Source organism: Thermobia domestica, chromosome 1 (genome assembly GCF_964235325.1).
Source record: "Thermobia domestica chromosome 1, izTheDome1.hap1.1, whole genome shotgun sequence".
Classification (NCBI taxonomy): Eukaryota; Metazoa; Arthropoda; class Insecta; order Zygentoma; family Lepismatidae; genus Thermobia; species Thermobia domestica.
In genome coordinates this window covers 193688594-193711394 of record NC_137454.1, presented here as the reverse complement: position 1 = coordinate 193711394, position 22801 = coordinate 193688594, and the positions used below count along the sequence as shown (strand labels likewise).

Here is a 22801-nt window from a genome sequence, read left to right as displayed (position 1 = left end):
AGTTACAATAGTAAGTAAACGATAACGTTTCATACTCATCTTCCTGCAAAGATAAAGAAAATATTACAGAAATATAATAGTAGTGCTTCAGAAGTTCCTCCTAATACCTAACTTCAAATCATACTTCGTAGATTCTCAACTATCTAGGGGAGGGGGTTACAGTGATATTTGCCAATGTGATAATCTGTAAATAAGTTAAACAGAAAGAAACATTTGTACCACAATAGCTGAATGTTTGCGCTACTAGAACTCGCAACCACAGTAATTATCCGGACTACCATTGTACATTAAGGAAAATAAATATCATATTGTTAATGTGCGCGTAATGGAGAAAGCAAAAACTAGGACTGAACGTAAAATTAAAGAGAATCCAATATGGAGTGACCTTTTCACTACGTACTGCCACCGGTTGAAAAGAAAGAGAAGCAATAACAGTGAACAGTGGCTATCTTCATAGTGTTTTACGTGGATTCATTCCGTGTAATGTTCTTGGATATGAAGTGCTTTGTGTGCTTCGCGTAACCATTTTTATCATTTCCCTCGAAAGTTTTACCGTGAAGTGGTGAGTATGAAGCGTTATATTTTAGTTGTTGTTGTAAGTCGGGTATATTTTGCATAAAGAATCGCATATGAAAAAACTTTGCACAGTATACGTAGCGAGTTTGCTTTATGGTAGAATCCAAACAGCAATCAAAACCATTGACAGAAATCGGCTCCGCTCGACCCATCAAACTAAACAAAACAGTTTGTGAGATAAGGCCAAGTGTATAGAAGAAAATTTATTTTCCATCAGAACAGTGCACCTGCCTAGAAGAGTTTTGGCAATGGCAAAACCAAGGGATCTGTACTGTGAACAGTTGAAACACCTGCCATGTTTCTCAGGTTTAACTTCTATTTCCAAAACTCGAAACAGGTCCTTGCCAGTGAATGTCATTCTTCGAATAAAGAGGCGATTGCAGCTAGATAGAGTTGTAATGCAGATCGTAACTAGAGAGCCGCTATAGGGACAAGATAGTATGTACATCGTTGAAGTAAATGTGGTATTCTTAAAGGGGATCATATTGAAAAATATAAACATTCTAACGTCATTCTTTCATTGGTACACTGGACCTTTTCAGACCATCCTTGTATAGTCTTTATAGCAGAATTGTTAATGCGCATGCCTATGGTGCATAGTTCTGATCTTAGTTCTCGGTGGGAAGCAGAATTCTTGATACATCATGAGTCAAATGGGTGAATTTTAATTAAGAACTCACAAACTCTGGACTAGAAAGCATGAAATAATGATATTGGGAGGTGACGAATGACCACGCATCACTGAGTTAAACATTTTCACTGGCTGACTTTGAGTTGTAGCGTGAGAGTTTTAGTTGTATTAGGTCCGAAATATTTGAGTTAGTAACGAACAGTTTCAGTTTCAGTAAAATTTGTGTAGCATATAGTACTCATATTATTATATGAAATGGAAACAGTGAAAGTAGACTAGATTTGATTTTCATTAAATCACCTCTTTAAATAAGAAATAACGTGATGTTCAGTTTTATGGTGTTTGTATAATATTAGGAAACATGACTGCACGAGTTTTTTCACACCATTGGAATTCGTTAATCAGTGTCCACACGTTTTCTAGGGATGCGGTAGTTCCCTCTCACCTCCCCTGTTCTATTTTTTGTTGCTTTTCCATTAACACTTACCTCCGTTTTGGTCTATAGGACGAAAAGGATTTCATTTCCTTTAATAGAGCTCATTTTTGGTTCATACATGTCTCATTTAACCGCGGTGCTGGAAAGGGACAGGAAACTAAAAAGAAATAAACCTTTTATTTAATGTACTATGAAGGAAGGAAGGGCGCAGTGTATCTGTAATCATAGTTTTGTTCGATAAACAAGAATGTAAATAGGTACTAATAGACATTAAATTAAAAGTAGATGTGCATAACATTACTGATTGAAGACAAAAGTTTTGAATTCGAATTAGTTAAGTAATCTTCTTAGTATTGAGAGCAGCCAGAATATAATATAATATTATACATATATATATTAAGAACTCAAGAATTTTCTGTTTCTTTTGCAAAGAACAAAAATAAGTATCTATATTTTAATGGAGTTAATAATCATGGAGTGTGATTTTAATGATTGTAATTACATGCAGATTCAATTCTGATATTCAGTTCTATCTTTGCAGAAGGTGACCAGCAACATACAGATGAAAACAATCAGAGCAACAGCAGTAAGAAGAAAAAGAAGAAGAAGAACAATGGAAGTCAGGAGAGCAATCAAAATGGTACTAGTGGATCGAATAATTCCAACAAACAACAGAAGTCGCAGACTGTGAGTCAACAAGTTAATCAAAAGCAACAGAGTAATGGTAGTGTGAATGGTGTCAATAATAATAATAATAATAAGACACAAACTAAATCTCAGCAACAGCAGCAGCAGCCAAATTCAGCGAAAGCAAATTCTCGTCATTCCACAAACTCGGTGCAAGTTAGTCAACAAAATAAACTTAACTCCACAAATAACAGTAACAGTAGTAACAGTAAAGTGAACAAGCAACAACAGTCTCAGACTCATCAAGTGAACGGTTGTGTGAGACCCGAAATGGTAAATGGTGAAGTTCCATCAAGTAAAACCAAAACAAACAAGAAATCTGGCAAGGGAAAGGAGAACAATGCGTTAACATCCCCACGGATGTCTGTGAGTGAAGCTGAAGCATTCCGTAACAAAGCATTGGAAATTAATGGTGTGGTCGCTCACATGGCCAACAATTCGAAAATTGTTCGCGTGACTCAGGACAATGGTTTAGTGCACGGTGCAGCGAATGCAATGGTAGCTGCGAGGACAAAGTTGCAGGAAGGCGCTACCAATGGTGGCAAAAAGAATACACCACAAATAGTCGCTCAGAATGGTACTTGTGTGCAGCAGCAGCGAGCGACGATGAGGGAAATGATGGCTGCAATGGCAAGTGCTGACGCTCATTCCCAGGCTTCTCTCAAGAAAAAGAAGAAGAAGAAGAAGGGTCAAGGAAACCAAGGAATGGATGATTGGCACTCTGTCGGTAAGTACTATTTTCTGTATCCAATACTGCTAGGTCAGCTGCCAGTTTGTTTAGTTTCTTGTGCTTTTAGCTATATCTCATTTATATGACCTGCATTTTATTTACTTAAAAAATGTGGTGTGGTCGTTGCATTTATATCTTGAAGTCTAACACGAGACTGATAAATTAGGTGAGCTGATGGAAAATAATTTTTCAGGTAGATACTGCATGTCTAAGAGTAATGAACAGCTTTAGAAATCAAAGATCCTTCCAACATACCTGCATATTTTTGTTAACTTTTAGTTTCTATTTTTTTAAAGCTCATTATTTTGTAGGAATAGCCCATACGTAGGACAGTTCTATCGACAGAATCTTACTTTAATAGTTACATATATTTAGGGACTCCTTAATGACGCAAAGTGACAGCAACATAATTGTCTTGACTATCATGACTAGTACTTACTGTGATCGCTAGTTTTTCAGTAATTTAGTTTCTTTACTGAACAGAAAAGTCATACGTTCATTTCTCGACTTGTTTACGAATCTTAAGACCTGATGACTGTCGAGCAGGTTTCTCAGCTTACTTCTGCTATTTGATATATAAGTTGGAATTATTAATATTTGTAAGAATTTCTTTTCAAGGGCTTTTCAGTTTATTCTAATAAAGATTATTTAGGAGATAGATCGGAAGTTTTGTTTTAAAGTGTTCCCCAAAAGAGAATATAACATTAAAAGTTCAGGAAGATGGTAACAACAGGTGATAGTTTCCTTGATGCCACTTAGTTAAAAACTTCCAGAACCCAAAATGAAATAAATTAAAATACTATATATATTTCTTTAAAACCAAAAAATCCAATATAAAAATATCTAGAAGATACTGAAAACGGTTTGTGTCCAGCTTGAAACACAGAAAACCATTTATTAGCTTATAGTTTAGTTTTTCCATTCATTAATTTGTTTTCTAGTTTGAGTATACACAAAATGACATTGTGAAAGTAGTGAAAGTTATGTTTGTCATATAGGATACCAAATATAATTGTCGTCGTCATCGTCGAAGAAGATTGAATTGAATTATCAAGCTATATTTGAAGAGTTCGTCGTGGCTGTCTAGGATCAAGTAGTGTCTAAGAAAGTGTGAAATCAGCCAAGATCTTGAAGAATGCAAGCACAATATGAGGAACAAATTGTCTCTTGATAAAGAATATACATCAAGATATAGCAGTCTGAAAATTTGGGGAATTGAGAATTTATAGTAAATCTCTTAAACAAACAAACAAAAAAAGTTCGAATTCCCCTGGGATTTTCGAAAATGTATGAGGATCCTTAAGAGCCAGTTTAGAGACAACGATAATGGTATATTAGAAACTGTATTATCGATTTTTAGGCCAGTTGTAGATGGCAGTTGAAAACGTTGATCGATAGTCTATAAATATTGATAAATTATATACGAGGAGTACATACTTTAGATATAGTATCACTAGCAATAATCTCTGCATTTTCAAGCCAGGCAGGTCCTTCTGCTAGTCCTTAAACACTGAGAAGTATAAACTGATGGGTAGTGTCACTGAAGTTGAGACTGTTTGTGCATATACCACAGTCGCTATTATTTAAATCACATGTCATTAATCAGTGCTCTTTTGCTAGTGTGGTTCCGAAAAAAACGCAATTGCTAGAGAAATGAAATCCTATAGGACAAAATTTTATACAGCATTGAGTGTTGATTATATTCGTACTTCACCATTATAAATTTTTGCTAAATGCTACAAACACCGTAAATTGATGAAAAGTTTGAATCGTGTTGCACAAGGAACCCAAATAGATCTAAATGTACGCTTCTGGAACGGTAGCAACAACAGTCAGAATACGATATTTGAATTCTGATCTTATGAATCATTGTGTACTTGTAGACGTTTTAATAAATAGGATATACGATCTGGATCTCTCAAATGTGCAAATTTCAGTGGATTGTCTAAATGTAAGGTTGGTCATTTTGAAGTCTCATTTAACAAGGATCTTTTGCTCCAGAGGTCCATATCTTCTGGAACTTGAATTATGCAATTTCACTTACTTGCTTCAATTTCAACAAAGAAAGAAAGAAAAAAAAATGGCTGAAGATTACTTATTTCTCAGAGACCTATCCAAGATTAAATCAGTTAGCCTTAGCAAGAAATTTGAAATAATGTCTTTCATTGTTATGTGTATTTACGTTAGAAATTCTTCTCTTGTTTATCATCTAATTTTTGAAAGTCTTTCACTTCCGTCAACGGATATATACATGAGTTACTTTGGGGTGGAGTGAAGGTTATTGTGACAATAGATGGATTCTTAAAACAGTCTGAAGGAATCACCCCTTCCATCTAAGCATTTCCCGGGAGGGGGAAGAGATGGGCAGGTAAACAAAATAATTTTAAAATGCATAACATACAAATGCAAAAATTTTGTTCCTTAAGTTTTAGAATTAATTCGAGGTTTCTTACTGTTTCTTCTTTGATTTTGCCTCATTTGGTGGATAAAAGATGCTAAGGTAACAAATGTTACGAGTTGTGGAAATGTGTGTAGAAATTTAAAAGTATAGACAATAAATCTGGCGCAGTTTCCATCTAGCAACACGCGAGCTTTAAGTAATAATCTGCTTTTCAAAAAATTGACATTGTTTCAACCCCTTTTTGAAGATGAGAGTTTTCTTGTGTGATAGTCTCACTCTTGCGTGATAATCAACCAAATAATCTAGAATGTGCAACAGATCATTACTAGGAAAATATACATGAGTTAAAAATACCGTTAAGGAAATTTTTTAGTTCCGTAAAGAAATTAAGAGGATAATAGCATTTGGCCTTCTTTCTGCACCTGAGATCTTCGTTCCAATACCGTCGTACAAAGGCATCTTTACATTTATTCTCGTATTGTTTACACTTCCAGTTTTAACTGGAGCTAGTATTGTCTCCGTGTTCAATCTAGAAATGAGCTTTCTAATTACCTATTACATACGTACATGAGGAAGAAGATACAAAATACGATTAATTTCTAAAATATTCTTCAGTGTATTTTCTGTTTTTACTTATTTATTTATTTCTACAAAGAAGCTTTAAGATTTCGATGATAAAATTGGATGGCGTATTTTAGGATTTGAAAGTCTTTTTTAAGTACGGCTTTGGTGAGATCAATTCAATAAACATCTTATGCCAACAGTTTAAGAGAGGAGATAAAATACATGATTACAGTATGTTTACTGAAGTAACGGTATTCGACAACTCATTGTGAAAAAGCTGTGAATCTCGTGCACACATTGAGTATGCTATAAAAAAAAATCACGAATACTTAATTATATTGACACCTTTAAGTATTTTTTAGACTGTAAGCGATCAAACAAATGTGTCGAAACATGGAACCATAAAATAAGATCATGGAATTAACGACTTAATGGATCCTCCAAAATACGCATGGCAAAATCGTCTACCAGAAGGGCATTGGCATTTTTGGTTTTGAGACCTGAAGAGTTTTATCTCTACGAAATAGTTAGTGTCGTCAATTGAACACTGGTGAAGACTTGATATTACATGTTAGACATTTTGCAAGAAAAGACTAGGAAGACATCAGAAAATGTAATTTTTCATGATAATATCTGACAGTAGAGGACAATCTTGCAGCTGAAATGCGCAAGGAATTGTCTGTCCACTCAAAAAGGCCAGAACGGGATCTTCACTCCAAGTAATCCAAGAAATATGTCCTGGATTGTTTATGGCATCTGTGGCTGAGTTGGCAATACTAGCCATATTGTATTTACATCGAAAGCAGGAAGTCACTGGAATATAAGATGAAGCTGAAAGGTTCAGTGAAAAATCAAAATCTTAAGAATTATATTAACTAATTATAAAATTTAAATCACTTGCAGTTTAAGATTCACTAAAGGAATGGCAGTTTTCATTCTGAGTCTATACGATAATTATCCAAGGATAGTGGTTTTGATACGTTGTAACAGAGTGAATGTGGTCAGATGTACTTTGTATGGAAAGCATTAGTGATAACATACAGCTTCCTCGAGGCTAAATGATTATCTGGAAAATTTCAGCAATTCACATACTGTTCGGATCCCACTTTATATCTGATAACTTATATAGGCTATAAAGGGAAGAGAGACGTTACATTCGGAACAGTTAACCAGCCAATTAGTAATGATGATCGTAAAATGTTAAGTTGTAATGCTCAGGTAAGCATTTACCTGAATGCTTCATTAGCATGTAGGTTAAGTTTTTTCGTAAGCTAATGATCGCTTTATTATGGTAAAATACATATTATCATTAAATTCCTCCCCGTTGAAAGTATACACTTATTTCTGCTTTACCTTTCCTCAAATTTGGATCTGACTTCTTCTGATTTCCGCGAATAAGAAATTTCAGTGATGTCAGCTTTGTCTCATTTTTTTTTAAGTATTTCAAACCCTTATATTCTTCTCATTCACTGAAATTGGATTAAAGACCTAGAAAGATCATTCAAAATGATCTGTGAAATTTTGAGGCAACCTTGTGAAGATTATTAAGACAATTTAATCATATAGGAAGGATTCAGATATTGTCCAGAATAAGAAAGCTGACATTTGTTCTCTTTACCAAATTGCTCTATTGTAAATTGATCTGTCACGTCATTCATGTTGAAAATATGCATCTAATTACATACATATATATGTGACTTCTACTGTATGAACATGGATTTAAATTACACATGGTATTTCGAACCCAAAAAGAATAGCCAAAAATGTAACGACAGCGGCAAAAAGTGGAATCCGTGAGCTTAATAAGTGATAGTGCAATTTTGTATTTTGCTGTACTTGCTAGCCGACATGTGACCAGATGTTTTCTGTTGTTGCAGGTAACGGGAATGAAGTCGTATGTTACAATTGTGGTACGAGTATCAAGTGTAAAATTAACGTTGTGACGTAGAGCGAGACTGTCTCTTACACAGTGAAGATAGCTTTGAATGAGCTTAAACGAATTCTTTGTCAAAAACGTAAAACCAAAAAAAGGAAGGACACTTCCATCTAGTGGAATAATATACTTTTTAAAGTTAATATACCGGTTTTATATTGCCTGCAGATAATAATTTTCCTGCCAAATAAATGCTATTTGTAACCAGATTTTTTTTAAAATTAATGTTTATGAAAGAATGTGCATATCGAGAATTATTCTCACAAAGACTTTTATTACGTTTGTAAGAAAAAATTCAAATAATGCTATTTTCGTATTTTAGGTACAAGTTCCATGTATACTAGTAACTGAAATTTTTTTCTAGTGTTGGAGAAATAAATGTAGTAATTCTTTAGTTGTCTAGTTTTTTGTAGTAGTAGTAGATAAAGCACTATCAGCAGGAGAAAGGCTTATAATTATGTTAAATCTTTTCATAGCATGCGTAATAGAATTACAACAAAAAAATAATGATTACTCAAACCACAGTATGAAACTCGATCAGGAACTGCTCAGTGCCGTTGGTATTTGTATGCAATGTCCCATGAGGAAGTTTTATATTCAATTTAGAAATTAATATGCCAGAAAGTAGGCAAAATATTCATACGATTAAATATGCATCTTATCATGTTAACATTTCAGAATATCTCGCCACTATGATTGTTTTTCTTAAAGCCTTACTCAGGAAAGGAATACGTAGTTAGACCCCGAAATTCTAGAATTTAATTCTGTAATAATTTTTTAAAGATAATAACCCCTTTCCCTTTTTTTTTTTTTTTTTTTTCATTTGTTTGATAATGTGGTATTCATCTAAAATGTTTGAATAATGCCATAAAAGGAAAATTGTTGGTTGCAAATTTAATATGCTAAAATATCAGTAAAGGATTTTTATTTTATTTGATTATTATTATTAGAGAAATTGGACGAAGCTTTCGTTGTGTGTAAACATTGCAGAGAAAAATTGAAATAAAGATGGTTCAGGGGACAGAAAATCTATCCACGTCAAAATATTAAAAGGCATGTGGAGAAAATATTTCATCATGATCTAACGCTCTAGTAGCATTGGGCTTCTGTCCGTGTAAAATGATGGCGCCCGAAACATCAAGTTAATTTTGAGTCCAAATTACCTCATCAACATCTGTCGCTATTTCCTTTAATAGAATACCGTATTTGCGGCATTCGAAAAATGCAACCAATGACTTAGTTGCTGGCTTGATCACTTCATTACGGTGCATGTGTATGTGAAGTTCGACGAAAGTCGGTAACTGTGTTCTTGGCATGGAAGTAAATAAAACATTAATGTAAACAAGCATGTATTTTCCTTCTCGATTAGTAGTATAGCTAGGGGCTGACCCGGTTAAAGTCTCTAACTTTTCCCCCCGTACCTAGTATGTACAGTGATTTGAAAACCAGAGAACCAGTTCAGAAAACTAGAACTAATGGATCATAAATCACCCAGTTGAATAAGCGCCATTTAGTCGGCTATTGCCTTTTTTTTAGGGGGGGGGGTGCAGCGAAATAGTTTAATATTTCCTTCTACTTGTTAGCTAATTTTATGAGGAGCTCCCTCGTGGCTGAGCAGTTACCATATGCACCTTTGGCGTGGGAGACCGGTTCAATTTCCTGGCGGGAGCTCGTGTGGTTCGGATCCCACGTTAAGCTGTAGGTCCACGTCTGATGTAGAAAAGGGAGCTAAACTCAGTCAAATCAAATTTCATCAGACCTTGTAATCAAAGAACAACGGAAAAGAATATGACTAGTCGGCCATATGATGCAAGTTACTGCCGATGGTATTGACGTTCTCAGCGACATGTGACGTTCCAGGCCAGGGCATAAAATTTCAGATCTGAATCTAGCAGCTAAATCAATGTTTGGTCGTCATTTTTCTCTCACAAATATACTTTATTCAGATGCGAATTGCCAAACTAAAATGGCTAGGCGACTGGCGACCAAAAATTTCGTGCTCTTTCTCTATCTCTCATATAATATTTACGCCCATACTATATAAAATTACCCATCATAGTAGCCTACGTACGTAGAAGGTGTTCAGAGTGTAGGCATAATCCATAGTTCGTTCTGATTACGTGTACAGGGAACATTTATTTTTTCCATATTTTTTTCCGCAGTAATACAAGAAAGTAAACGTAGTAACCAAATTAGGTATCCTGTTCTTCGTTTAAAACTGTTACACTTGGTTTTCGTATTGGAATTAAAATGAGTGTGGTTAAATTGTAAATGTTACTGATAAATGGCGTTTCCTTCAAGCTGTTATTAATTCTTTATTCTGTGGTCTTTGTCAAATGAAATAAGCACTAGATCAGGATGTGTATCAGTTTATTCGTGCACTGTTATAAAATAAAGCAAAATCTAGTAGTAAAGTTGATTAGATATCTTATAGGTTTACTGCAAACAAATATTTTATTCTGTTGCTTGTAACTTTTCGAACACCATAATCATTGTGTTTGGTCCAGTACTGTGGTAGAAATGTTGCAAGTAAGTCAGCCAAATATTACAGATAACTTGGAAGAAATATTTGTAGTTAAAATTTAAAGGTGGAAAATTACGTGGGTATAATTAAGGTAAGAAGAAAGTGTTTTTATTTTCTTAAAGATAATTTAGATGAAGCAATGAAACAGGAAATTCTCGGTTGTTTCTAAATTTTTAACGGAATTTCAGTTTTGTAATTATTCTTTATATACATATGTGGATTGTTTTACAGTTCGTGTGACAACGCTTCGGAAATGAGTCTACTTACTAAAGCAACCTAAAAAGTTTATATGAAGAAAATCGAAATTATTAATTTCTTAATTATGGACGACTGCTTAGATTGTAAGTCTATGTCGGGTTTTCATATAGGCTTTTTGGATTGTATTTTGTGAATAGAGCGTTGTAACAAGTATTGTGAAACATTCTTTATATTTACAGTCGCTACACAATTTCAGATACTTATAAAACGTACGACTGAGGTGAAAATGTTGAAAATTTATACAGAATATAGGTAAATAACTATTTTTTCCCATACGTTGATGAATTTCTATGTGCATTCTATTCTTTGCGCGGACGTTATCCAATATTCAGTTTCTGCTCTTCATAACAAGAGTTTTCAGTAGTTGCTCGTTTTTTTTGCTGGCTCTTTCGTATAACTCACAGCCCCCAAAGTTTTGTCGGAAGAACGATGTAGGAATTAAATTGTTTTATTTTATCGAACGATTTGGAAACTTTTCATATAAAAATTTGCCTATATGTATTCCCCAATGAGACGGTGCATCATGGTGATAGATAGGTCATGATTTGTGGCTAAGGCTCTTGAAGTTTTGGCACAATATGTTCTCATCAGAAAAGATCAAAGTTACGTATTAGGTGTTTTTTCAAGAGATAAATGAACCAATGACTTCACTGTACAATGGATCATTATTACACATTGACCTTTGAGCTGTCACGGTCAGTTTCCTTAGCCATGCGGAATTTTCAGATCCCAAAAATTCTTTCATCTTCGTTAAATATTCCGAACACATGATTGTAAGGAAGTCTCCTCCTTATAGACTTTTTTGTTCAGAATGTTAACAGCAAAATACCTTCGTTGCCTTGTATCAGTTAGTTGAGTTGTTTGCAATATTGTATAAAACCACATATTCTTATGTAGAATTTGATTAATTAATATTGTAGTTGAACAGACTTTGGGCTAGGAGCAAAGATCTAACAGGTAGGCTTAATATCTTTATTTCTCCTCCTGAGCAAATTTAGCATTGTTTCAGTTTTCATAAATTGCTTACGCCAATTGAGAATCGATTGACGTACTATTTTTACAGTTTTTTCTGCACTTCTCTCGGATGTCATAATAAACCTCTCCTGTATTGGCTGGTTGGTTTGGAGTAAGCGTAACGTGGGATCCAAACCACATGAGTGGGGATCGATCCCGGGTCTGAGTATGCTAATCGTATAGTCACAAGGAAGCTTTAATGCTCATCCGTGGCCAAATGATTAATGTAGGTACTTCGTGGTTCGATAGCATTGGATACCCAGCTTCGGATACAAATTCCAATAGTGATTCGGTTCCATTTAAGACACTAGACGCGTTTCATGTGGCCTCAGTGCTGAAAGGAGCGTTAATTTTAAATTAGTAGATCTATTTGTATGGAAAAATATAGTTCGTTAGCACTTAATTCAAGTTTATAACTTACTTTTTAAAATGTATGTAGAAGAAGTTCATAAAACTTAGAATAAATTATTTTTTTTCATACCACAATCCAAATGTAATTATATATAGTTGATGGTATTAGCTTTTCAGTATAACAACGGAGGTGAAAGTGAACTTGTATGGATAATATTACACTGACCATCTAAAACATTGGGACCCATCTGCCTAATATCTTTTATCCACCTCTGTTTCGCAAGACGTCAGCAATACTATTCGGCGTGGAAGCAGTTAGAGCTTGGCAAGTAGCTGGAGACATGGTGCACTATATCTTCACACAAAAGTCACTAAATTCGTGTAAATTCCGCGATGAGATCGGATATGATCAATGATATAATGTGTTCAATTGGGTTAAGATCGAGTGAATTCAGGGGCAGCTGGCGAAATTTGAAGTTCACCATTATGCTCCACGAACACTGCAGCTCAACGTTGGCTTTGAGACAAGGAGCGTTGCCCTGCTGAAAGATGCCACTGAGAGCTGGAAACATGGCCAACATGAACGGGTGTACGTGATCAGCAGTGGCCTGATGATAGCTAGGAGACGTCATGGTTCCATCCACACGCACTATTAGGTCCATGAATGACCATGTGAATGGTTCCTAAACCATAATGGAACCACCATTGGCCTGTCTTCCTCCTACTCTGCACGTCTCGAACAGCTGTTTCCGTTGAAGACAGTCGATTCGACTCATCCGTCGATGTGATGAAGACAATATGGTCATTCATCGGACTATACGAAGTTGTGCCATTGCTCGGCGGCCCAGTGTCCATTCCAGTTGTAATTGACTTGTCATTGCGTGTAACATTAGTACATGGGTGTGACCTCAGCTGTATAGACCAATATCGAATAGTATATGGTAAACAGTGCTTATACACACTTGTGTTTTGTCCACTGTTAGTCTGTTAATTATGCCACAATTTCCGCCCTATTCTGTTATGCCAATTTCGACACACTACGACGTCCGACATGTTTAATGAGGTGTGACAGTTCCATGTTTTTTCATTGATGCTGGTTTCACCATCCTATTCCCACCTTTGACATACACTAATGGCAGTTGTGAACACAAACAAGTCACTGTTTCCTAGACGCTCGTTCCCAACGGTCTGACCGTCTCAATCTAGCTCCTATCAAATTCTGATATATTGCCGGTCTTCCCCATTCTACGCATAAGCATCACTAACTGATCGATTGTGATCCGTGCCACTGTCTGGCAAGCGGTTCTGTTGTTCCCCGTGACTTTTACTTAGTCCAGCGGCTCAAAATTAGCGGATGGTCATAATGTTATGGCTGGTCAATGTATAACATTACTGATCTGTAATAGAATTGAGAATAAGTCGAAACCAAGAGTATTATGTAAAGAATAAAATATAATAAAATGATTCAAAGCTTTTTCTTTTTATGAGTACTTGACTAAGCCTTGTTTTTATTTCTTCACTAAATGTTCAATGCATTTTTGTTTTTGCAGATAGCGTATTCGCACCTAAGGACATAGATTTGGAGAATGGAGATATTGACGACGATGAGCGAGAACTGGAAGCTTTTAAAAGGTTTTGTTTCAATTCAGTGCCACTCGAAAGGAAAGAGAAGGTTCACTTGAACATTAAAGATATTGTTTTGAAGAAAAAATCTGCTGTCAGTTGCAGCTAAAAATAAAAGAAATCATACAGTATGAATTTTTCCCTGAATCAAGAAACAATGTGTACACAATTCTAGTTCTCATGTTATAGTCTCTACTAAAAAACGAAAATTTATGCTAGGAGTGTAATTCTTGTAAGTTTCGTCACACCGAATTTGAATTTACACCCCCTATGTCTTTCGTTTGAAACTGATCTCTAGAAATGGAAACATGTTAATGCCTTTAGATAAAATACGTAAGAATGCTTTCTGAACTAATTTCGGTACTTGTCAAGTCCGTTCCTGTGAGAAAAAAATAAACACATTTACTTGATTTTTGTCTTTGTATGAGGGAGAAGAAAAAAAGAGAATAAAACTACCTTTGAGTAAATTTAAAGAAAATGAAAGAGTAAGGTAGCTGAAATAAATGCGTAGTTACAAACATTTGCCAATAAAAGGCTTTTTCCTTCTGTCGCTTTGTGAGCTTTTTCTCTTGTTGCTGTCCTTTGAAGTTATCTACAAAGTTAACGGCTTGAAGTCCTAAATTAAATAGATATAAATTGTCGAAGTTACTTCAGTTGGCATTATTTGATTTAGGTTGTTGATAGATACGGATTTATTATGAGTTAAGGGGGTTATGTGCAATATCATTACATAATTTAAGAGTGGAATAAAATGGTGTGAAAACGAAATTGACATTGTACATGTAAAGTATTGTGCTGAGAATGAAGTGTTGAACGGCATTTTGGATTGAAAGTAGAGAGAAAGATGGTAGATATAATCCTTTTTTGCTGCAGTTAGGTGCTTTTCAGGGAGGGAAGAAAAGCTGATAAATTGCCAATTTGAAATTTAGTCTTGCCATCATTTGCGTGTGTTATAATGATTAAAAAGAATTTACAGAATAAGTTGGTAGCTTCGTGTTTTTAGGAAAAGTAAATCGAAAGTAGAAAGTGAGAAAAGTTTGAATACTTACGTTATAGTTGCCTGAGTCACCATTTCTGTTGAATGAGTAGATTAAACTTAACAGTTTAAGTAAATCTCGTTTCACTTGTTATATAAAAAAAAAAAGTTTCTATTTTTTTTTATATGAAAAGTATTAAATTTCCACCATATTTATCAATTTATGAAAAGAAATACACTTAATGAAAATGTTAATTATGATCAATATGTGATGAATTATTGTAGGTATATAACGTTATAATATTTATTTTGAAAAAATAAGGAAAAGATGTGTTCAACAAATAAACTGCGTGCTCAGAGAATGAATTTGTAACGTTTCCTATATATTTTTCATGGTTAGCTCTGGGCTTAGCACTGATTATTTTCCTTGTATTTATAATATAAGAACCAGTGATTTAGTTTTGTACGTAAGAAATTGAAAAAAAAAAAAAAGAAGTATATAATTGCGTCACGTATGGACTTCATATACGTAGGAGGAGGAAGTTGAGTAGGAAGGGTTGGAATTAAATGGTTCCTTGTAGTTCAATAATTTTCAGATGGATTTCTTATCACTATGAGAACTATAACTACGAAATACGTACACATGAAAAGGAAAGCATATAAGCTTTTGTGTGTTCGAATATATATAAATAAAACATTTATATATATATAAAGAATGATGATTTGCTGCTTTTCATTTTGTGTCATAGCTGATAAGTTTTTTAAATTTTTTTATCCGTTACTGTCATGTTAGGTGTAGTTAGGGAATGTATAACCTTCGTATTTTGATACGGAGGTAAATGAAAAATAATATATTTTAACAAAGCGTATACATAAATATATATATTATAAATAAATAAATATATATAATATTTAGTTGTAATTGTTTAATTACTGAATAGATACGAGAGAGAAACGTCAAAATGTCTTCTGTCATTAAATATGTGTGTGGGATGCTATTATATAATTTAAATACCTGCGTTTGCAAAGTGTTATATATGTTTTTCTTTAAACAAATAAATACGATGATGAAATTACTGTGTAATTTTCGATAATGGCAAATTTAAAATGCCATGTTTATTGTAGTTGATAATGTTGATGATGCACTGTTTTGGAGGTGATGTATATGTATATATATTGTACCTTCTGGAAAATATCGACTAATTAATGAATTTTATTTAAAAGATGCATCATCGAGCAGTATTTGATGGTATGTGCTTCACAAAGAACCAAACGTGAAGTGGTTATTTGTAGAGGTTAGTTAAGAAAAAAATCACTTCATTGTTGGTTTAGTTTGTGAAAGAGCTAATATTGTATCTTTCATGATTGAAAAATAAGAAACATGACTACTGTTCTCGCCCTTTTCCCTTTCTTTTTTTACTTGTACTGCCCCAAAGTTGGGCTCGATCTATTTCCCTGTGTGAAGAAAAAAATGTTTGTTATATCAGATCTGTCCAAGTAGTTGAAAAAGGACTAATTAATGCATAGATTAAAACTTATAAAAAAAAACACATGGTAGTTGTTATTTATTATTACTTACTTACTTATTTATCTATTTTTGCGCATGTATGTCATCCTAATATGGAGAAATGTACAAAGGCGAATGCTCTTTTAATGAAGGACAAGAGTCTAAAGCGCCTGTTAATTTCTGTGACGTATATTCCCGTAGATAAGTAAAGAAAGTTAGTTCTTCAATATTTACCTAAATACACGATTGCATTTGAAATTTAATTCAATTTAATACATGAAGTCATGGCGTTTAACCCTTAACGAATTTTCGTTACCATTTGGCTACACATTTTTGATCTTGCCTATTGCGTTTGAAGACTATTGTTTTCAGGTATTTTTCCTTGTGGTTATTTGTGTACATGCCTTCCGCGATCCAAAGAAGCTATTGCCTCCTGGTGACAACTCTGGTAAATTTTACGGGGAAGGTAGTCTGTGGATATATTGTTTTGCAAGCAGTGCGGGAAACAGACAGAAAAGATAGTGAACCGTTAAGGGTTAATATAATTCTGTGATTGTACAGATTAACGATGTAGCGGCGACAAAAGAAGATAGTATAGCATACTGTATTTGCAGTTTATATTTGGTCTAGGAATTAATTCGTGCGGTTTTTAATAAAAATTGAAGCTTTATTTCAAAAAGTAAATGAATACGTTAACAAAAATATTGTCCATCGCTAGCCACTACTTTCTCCCATCTTTCAGGCAATTTACGGATTCCGTGTCGAAAGAATTCATCTTTTGACGCAATCTAATCAAAGATCCATTTTTCGATATTTTCTGAAGAAGTGAACCGCTGTCCAATCAAATCGTTATTCATGCAATCGATCAAGTAGTAGTCAGACGGAGCAGTGTCTGGTGAATATCGCGGGTGGAGTAACACTTTCCATCCGACATTTTCCAAATAGGTTTTGACCGGTTTTGCGACATGTGGTCGAGCGTTATCATCTTGATAAATAAGTTTATTATGCCTGTTATTCCATTCTGGTCGTTTTCAGGCCAGAGCTTGCTTCAAACGCATTAATTGTTGTCGATAGCGGTGTCCATTAATAGTTTCACCAAGTTTCAGAAGTTCATAGTACACCACACGTTTCAAATCCCACCATATATACAGCATAACCTTTGCACAATGAATATCTCGTTTCGGTTGTGAAGGACCTGGTTCACCTTGCTTCACCCAGGCCTTTTTTCGTTTAGGATTCTCGTAATGAATCCACTTCTCATCACCAGTTACAATTCGATGCAAAAATCCCTTCCTTTTCTGTCTTTGAAGCAGCAATTCGCAAACGATTTTTCTTCTTTCAACGTCTTTCTTTTCAATTCATGTGAAACCCAATAAGACATCTTTTGAATCATTCCTATGGCTTTGAGACGTTTGGAAACTGTTGTTTTCTCAACTCCAAATGCTTCTGCAAGTTCGTCCTGCGTTTGACACGAATCCTGATCAAGCAATGCTCTTAATTCTTCATCTTCAAATTCTTTTGGCTGTCCAAATTGCTTTTGGTCTTCTAAGCTGAAATCACCACCTTTAAACCGTGCAAACCACTTCTGACACGTTCGCTCAGCTAGAGCATGGTCACCAAACACTTCCACTAAAATATGATGACTTGCGGTAGCACTTTTCTTCATGTTAAAGCAATGAAGAATAACTCCCCGCAAAAACACTTTATCAGGCACAAAATGCGCCATTTTCAGTTGAAGAAAAAATGTTGTTTCCGCTTCAAGCAACTGACATATACTAAACAAGATGCTCAATGACAGTAGTTTTCAACGCATGTTTGGATCAACGAAACTATGGGACAATAAGCTAGTTACGCCATCTTTTGTAAAACCGCACGAATTAATTCCTAGACCAAATATATAAATAGCGCTTTTTTCTGTCGTTCACTAATAAGACTGGTGGTACACTTGAAATTCAGTTCATAGATATATAGTTCCCCTCGGCCGTTAAAATGATTGTAAATTTTATGTTGTGCTATATTAATTATCTACATATTAATAAGTTGGTATTGGATCAGTGTCACCGATTTCTGATTTACTTTGGGAAAGGAGGGAGGGTTCAGGTATGTTTTTTTTTTTTTTTTTTTTTTTTAAGTTTTCATATATGCATGCAAAAATATCCAGATCCTAGGGCAAACTAAACAAGCTGGAAGGGGGGGGGGGCAGGGCGGAGGTGCTGGCTCCCATAGTATCGATATAGAATTCAGACATACTTAATTTTCGTCGAAGGTTTAGATTTTGAAGAACTTCAAAGATTATAGTCACGTTTTCAGGTTATATGTAATTATAAAAGGTGCCCTCTCCCCATGTGGCATAGGTATGCATTTAATAGAGACTGGATGAACAGCTAAATCGGATTTTTACGAGGGAACAATGAGAAGAAATCCCCTGCTCCACCAGGAATGAAACCTAGATTGCCCAGCTCGTAGGAAACGCCTTAGCTACTATCCCATCGCGGGTCTTTTTTTTTTTTTAATGTATACATTTAACAAATAGCAGTGCCACATGTACACCACGTGAAGGAGTTTGGTTTGTATGGGATGCTATTTTCTATTATAATTGAAACCAGAAGTGGTAATATATTAATACCGCTTCCGGTTTTAGTAGAGATATTAGCGTTTAAATGGAATATATACTTCCAACACGTAATTCATTTCAAAAAACAATTTTCCGCTATGTTCTTACTCTATAACGATCAACACTAAAACCGGAAGTGGTTGATTTCTGCCACTTTAGAGTAGAGATGGAATATATTCTTGGGACACATTGTTGATCACAGAGCATCGCTTCTCGCATATTTATTACGGTATTTATTCTAACGTCTGTCTTCCGGTTTAATCAACGTTAAAACTGAAAGTGGTTGATTTCTGCTGTTTCCGGTTTGAATAGGGGATTAACAGAGAAGATGGTACCTATTTTAGAGTGGCAAATCGATTTCAGGATACCGCTTCTCGCTCTCATATAGTTTTTGCTCTATGTAGAGCCTTATTGAAACCGGAAGTAATGCTGGATTTCCACCATTTCCGGTTTTAGTATAGAGTTGAGGACGGAAATGTAATGTATCCTTGAGATGCTTGATTGATTGTGGAAAACTGCTTCTATTACCGTTTAAACTCTTTAGCGTTCACCATTAAAACTGGAAGCGCTTGATTTTAATTTTTGCCACTTTGGGTTTTAATAGAGTATTCTTGGGACGCATAATTAATTATAGAAAACCGCTTCTCGCTATGTACTAGGGGTTTTTATTGTTTGACGATAAACATTAAAACCGGAAGTGGTTGATTTTTTTTCCATTTGGAATACGGGGTTGTGAGATAAGGTGGTATATATTCTTAGAACACTGAATCGATTAAAAATAACCTATTCTCTCTATCTCGTATCTTTTTTGCTCTGTTGATCACTATTGAAACCGGATCTATATTGTAGTTAATTTGTACCACTTCCGTTTAGTGGAGAGTTAACGATGAAAATGAAATATATTCCTTGGGATCCGTAATCGATTGCAGAAATTGCTTCTCTCTAGCAATTACCGTTTTGCTGTATAGTGATCGACGTAAAACTGGAAATAGTTTATTTCTACCACTTCTGGCTTAAATATGGCCTCCAAAAAACGAACTCAGTTACTAACTTGATTTTCTATGTCCTGACCGAATTGAATGATGATCAAGTAGTTGAGATTTTTTTTTTACCTCCCGGACGGACACACGGGCAGGTTAAATGTATAAAGGAGTTTGGAAAACAAACTCCTTCAAATTAGTCGTTATAGCTTTAAACATTAACTAAAAAGATTAGACGGGATTGCTGATTAACGGAATAGTATAGTTGTGCTGTAGATTTTAGCCAATAATTAACGAACCGAACCTGCTTAACAATCCGTAAGATTGTGCAATTTCCAATTTATAGTGGCGATTCTTACAAGCGATAGTAGCGCCACATAGTGTGAAGTGAAAGCGATAGTAGTGTTACTTAATAGGAAGTGAATGATGTTACCCTTCTTACAGGTAAATTGAACCATAGTTATCCGTGAGATGCATGATGAACGTTTGTGTTGAAGAATGCCACTGAGAAGGCTTTCGAAAAGCCTGTAATCAATATGGAAGACGGAATTTCCATTAAAATTCTGGAAATGCCTTTATTGTTTTTGTTTTTCAGAGTGAAACCACCACCATTTTAAGTTTACCTATTTTGGAAGTATATTTTTCCTCCCTCTGAAATCGCTGTTCGGAATGCGTTAACAGCTGCTAGTGCCGACAAATTGCTCAGCACATACCTTTTTTTCATGCATGAGACCCAAAATAAATCATTTAATGATAAGTCAGATGAGGACTGGCAATGAGTCATTAACTCGACATTTTTATTGGACAAGAATTCAACAGTTGGTGTGCTGGGTGGGAACTAGCGTCATGGTGAAGAATAACTAATGCGACGATTTGAGTTTGTTTTTCGCAATTCATTGGTGACCTCTGGCAAACAAATTGTGTACCACTCAGGATTTACATTCGTTCGATCTTCTAAAGGTATGGGTGCCACATGTATGATGGTATAACCGAAGAAATAAACTTGCTTGGCAGCACCCAACCTGTGGATTGCTGTTTCGTTTCGCATTAGTATGAATAGATCAAGTTGCCTCCCTTGTAACGATATAGTCATATAGCGTACTAAATTTAACTTGCCTCGATTGATTTTTTGAGTGATTTTGTACAACTGAACGAGCCTGTTTTTGAACTTAGGTCAAATTCTATGAAATCCAATGATTTGAAAGTTTCCGTATGTTCAGGTGACCATGCAGAATCGTATGTACTGTTTTCATGTCAATGTTCAAGGATGCTTGAATTTCACGATATCTCTCTCTCAATCATTTTATGCACATCAACAATTACTGGCAACAACAGAGGTGGATGGACGACCTTCTCAAAATTCGTCACTGAAAAATGCGCGACAGCGTTGGAATTCGGAAGACCAATTGTACGTAGTCCTATTGAATGGTGCTTCGTCCCAAAAGCCAAATGAAGTCGCGTGATGCATTGTTTGAGTGTTAAACTACATTTGAAATTAAAAAGTCATTGCCCAAAATGTTCACGGAGAATTTATATTTCTCACATGAAACTACCGCCACAAGTAGTAGTAGTTTGCAGAAACTATTCCAGCAGTCCTCGTACATAACGACGCCAAATAGTTATAGCACAGTAATGAAGGTAGTCAGGAAACGTGAATTTACCGTATCGAAGAATGGCATAGCACCTGTGTTGTATGGGAATGACAGGGCGAGGAATTGGGGCGATTCGTATGGGGCAAAAACAAGCCATCCATCCCCTGCCTGCCACGAGGCGTACATCAGCTACTATCCGGAAAGTGCAGGCTGTCATCATATGGAAGTACCAGGTACTCAGAGAGGTAGTACAAACCCTGTTGGAACATCTCTCAAGACAATTCACATCGTAACTCGTGATCTAACGTTGAAGAAGAGTTGAAAGATATATTCAGAAATTCTTGCCAAAAACACATTGCAGAACGTTGCACCAATTGTCGATGGCTCTATGAGCAGCACTAATCGGGCCGTTGTGGAAATACCGTTTCACACTAGGCGAGGTAAATGACTAACAGACCGTGTGGCATTTTGCAGAGAATGTGGCATAAGAACTTTCAAAGATCGTACAGTGAAGTTCGTGGTCTTGTTTGTTTTTGGTAAAGTGGGAAGTTAGATGCACTATGTTGTGAAAAATGCTAGAATTAATTCAGATTATTACACTAGCCTGCGTTGAAAATGTGTTTATAAACAGTTAAGAGATTCTTACAGAGTTCGTGATGCTGATTTCAACGGAATAATCGGGAAAGCTCTATCACATAAGGGTTTTTCACAAACGCACATTTTGCTATACGCTTTGGCTGTTTCTGAACGCTGTGTAGAGAGTACATTAAATACGTTCTCGCTAGATGGCAGGAAGACTAAAGGAAACAAATATAATATGCTTCCTACTAATTAAATTTACTTTTGTAAATACAATTTACTCACCCCTCTTTAATAAATTAAATTTTGTTTAATTCTAATGGCAGAAAACATTTCTTATTATAGGATTGTCAGTTAGTTTAAAAGTACACGCATGTACAGGTGAATTGAATTAGCTTTGAATGTAAATGCTATTTGGTGTGTGCTATAAACTTTCCATAGTGTTTGTGGTTTAAATGGCACCAAGGGGTTGTCGAAATTCACCAGATTCGTTTTGTTACATTTCTGGAGAATATGTAGTGAAGAAATATCAGCAGAACATAACACATTTTATCAAAAAAGTGTATTTCGCTTATTTTGGTGTAAAACTAGGGCTCTCCACTAAATGTGTTATCCATGCGTAGAAGAGCTTCGAAAGTGATGGAAGGACACAAAACAGCCTTTTCGTTTTGATGTGCCCATGATTTGGAGAGAACTCCGAAATCATACTGATGACTTATTTTTGTTCGTGCAACATACAAGGGTTAGAAAAGCCCATTGTTTATCCAAATCTACCTTCAGCAAGACACCCCGTTTTGTATTACTCAGAAATACCTATTCCAACCC

At 35.2% G+C, this 22801-nt stretch overlaps 1 protein-coding gene across 3 annotated transcripts in view; it reads left to right on the top strand.

The window, feature by feature from the left end:
* LOC145692397 (uncharacterized) overlaps nt 1-16084 on the top strand; it is a 112281-nt gene extending 96197 nt beyond the window's left edge. For 2 of the 3 annotated variants that reach the window (XM_081767704.1, XM_081767702.1), the window contains 2 exons: nt 2185-3057; nt 13656-16084. In XM_081767704.1, the coding sequence (XP_081623830.1) occupies nt 2185-3057; nt 13656-13837 (1055 nt within the window). In that variant the 3' untranslated portion in view covers nt 13838-16084. Of the gene's footprint in view, nt 1-2184; nt 3058-7902; nt 8353-13655 lie in introns of those variants that run through there. The other variant, XM_081767706.1, reaches the window with a different exon arrangement.
* The last annotated feature ends 6717 nt before the right edge of the window (nt 16085-22801 follow it).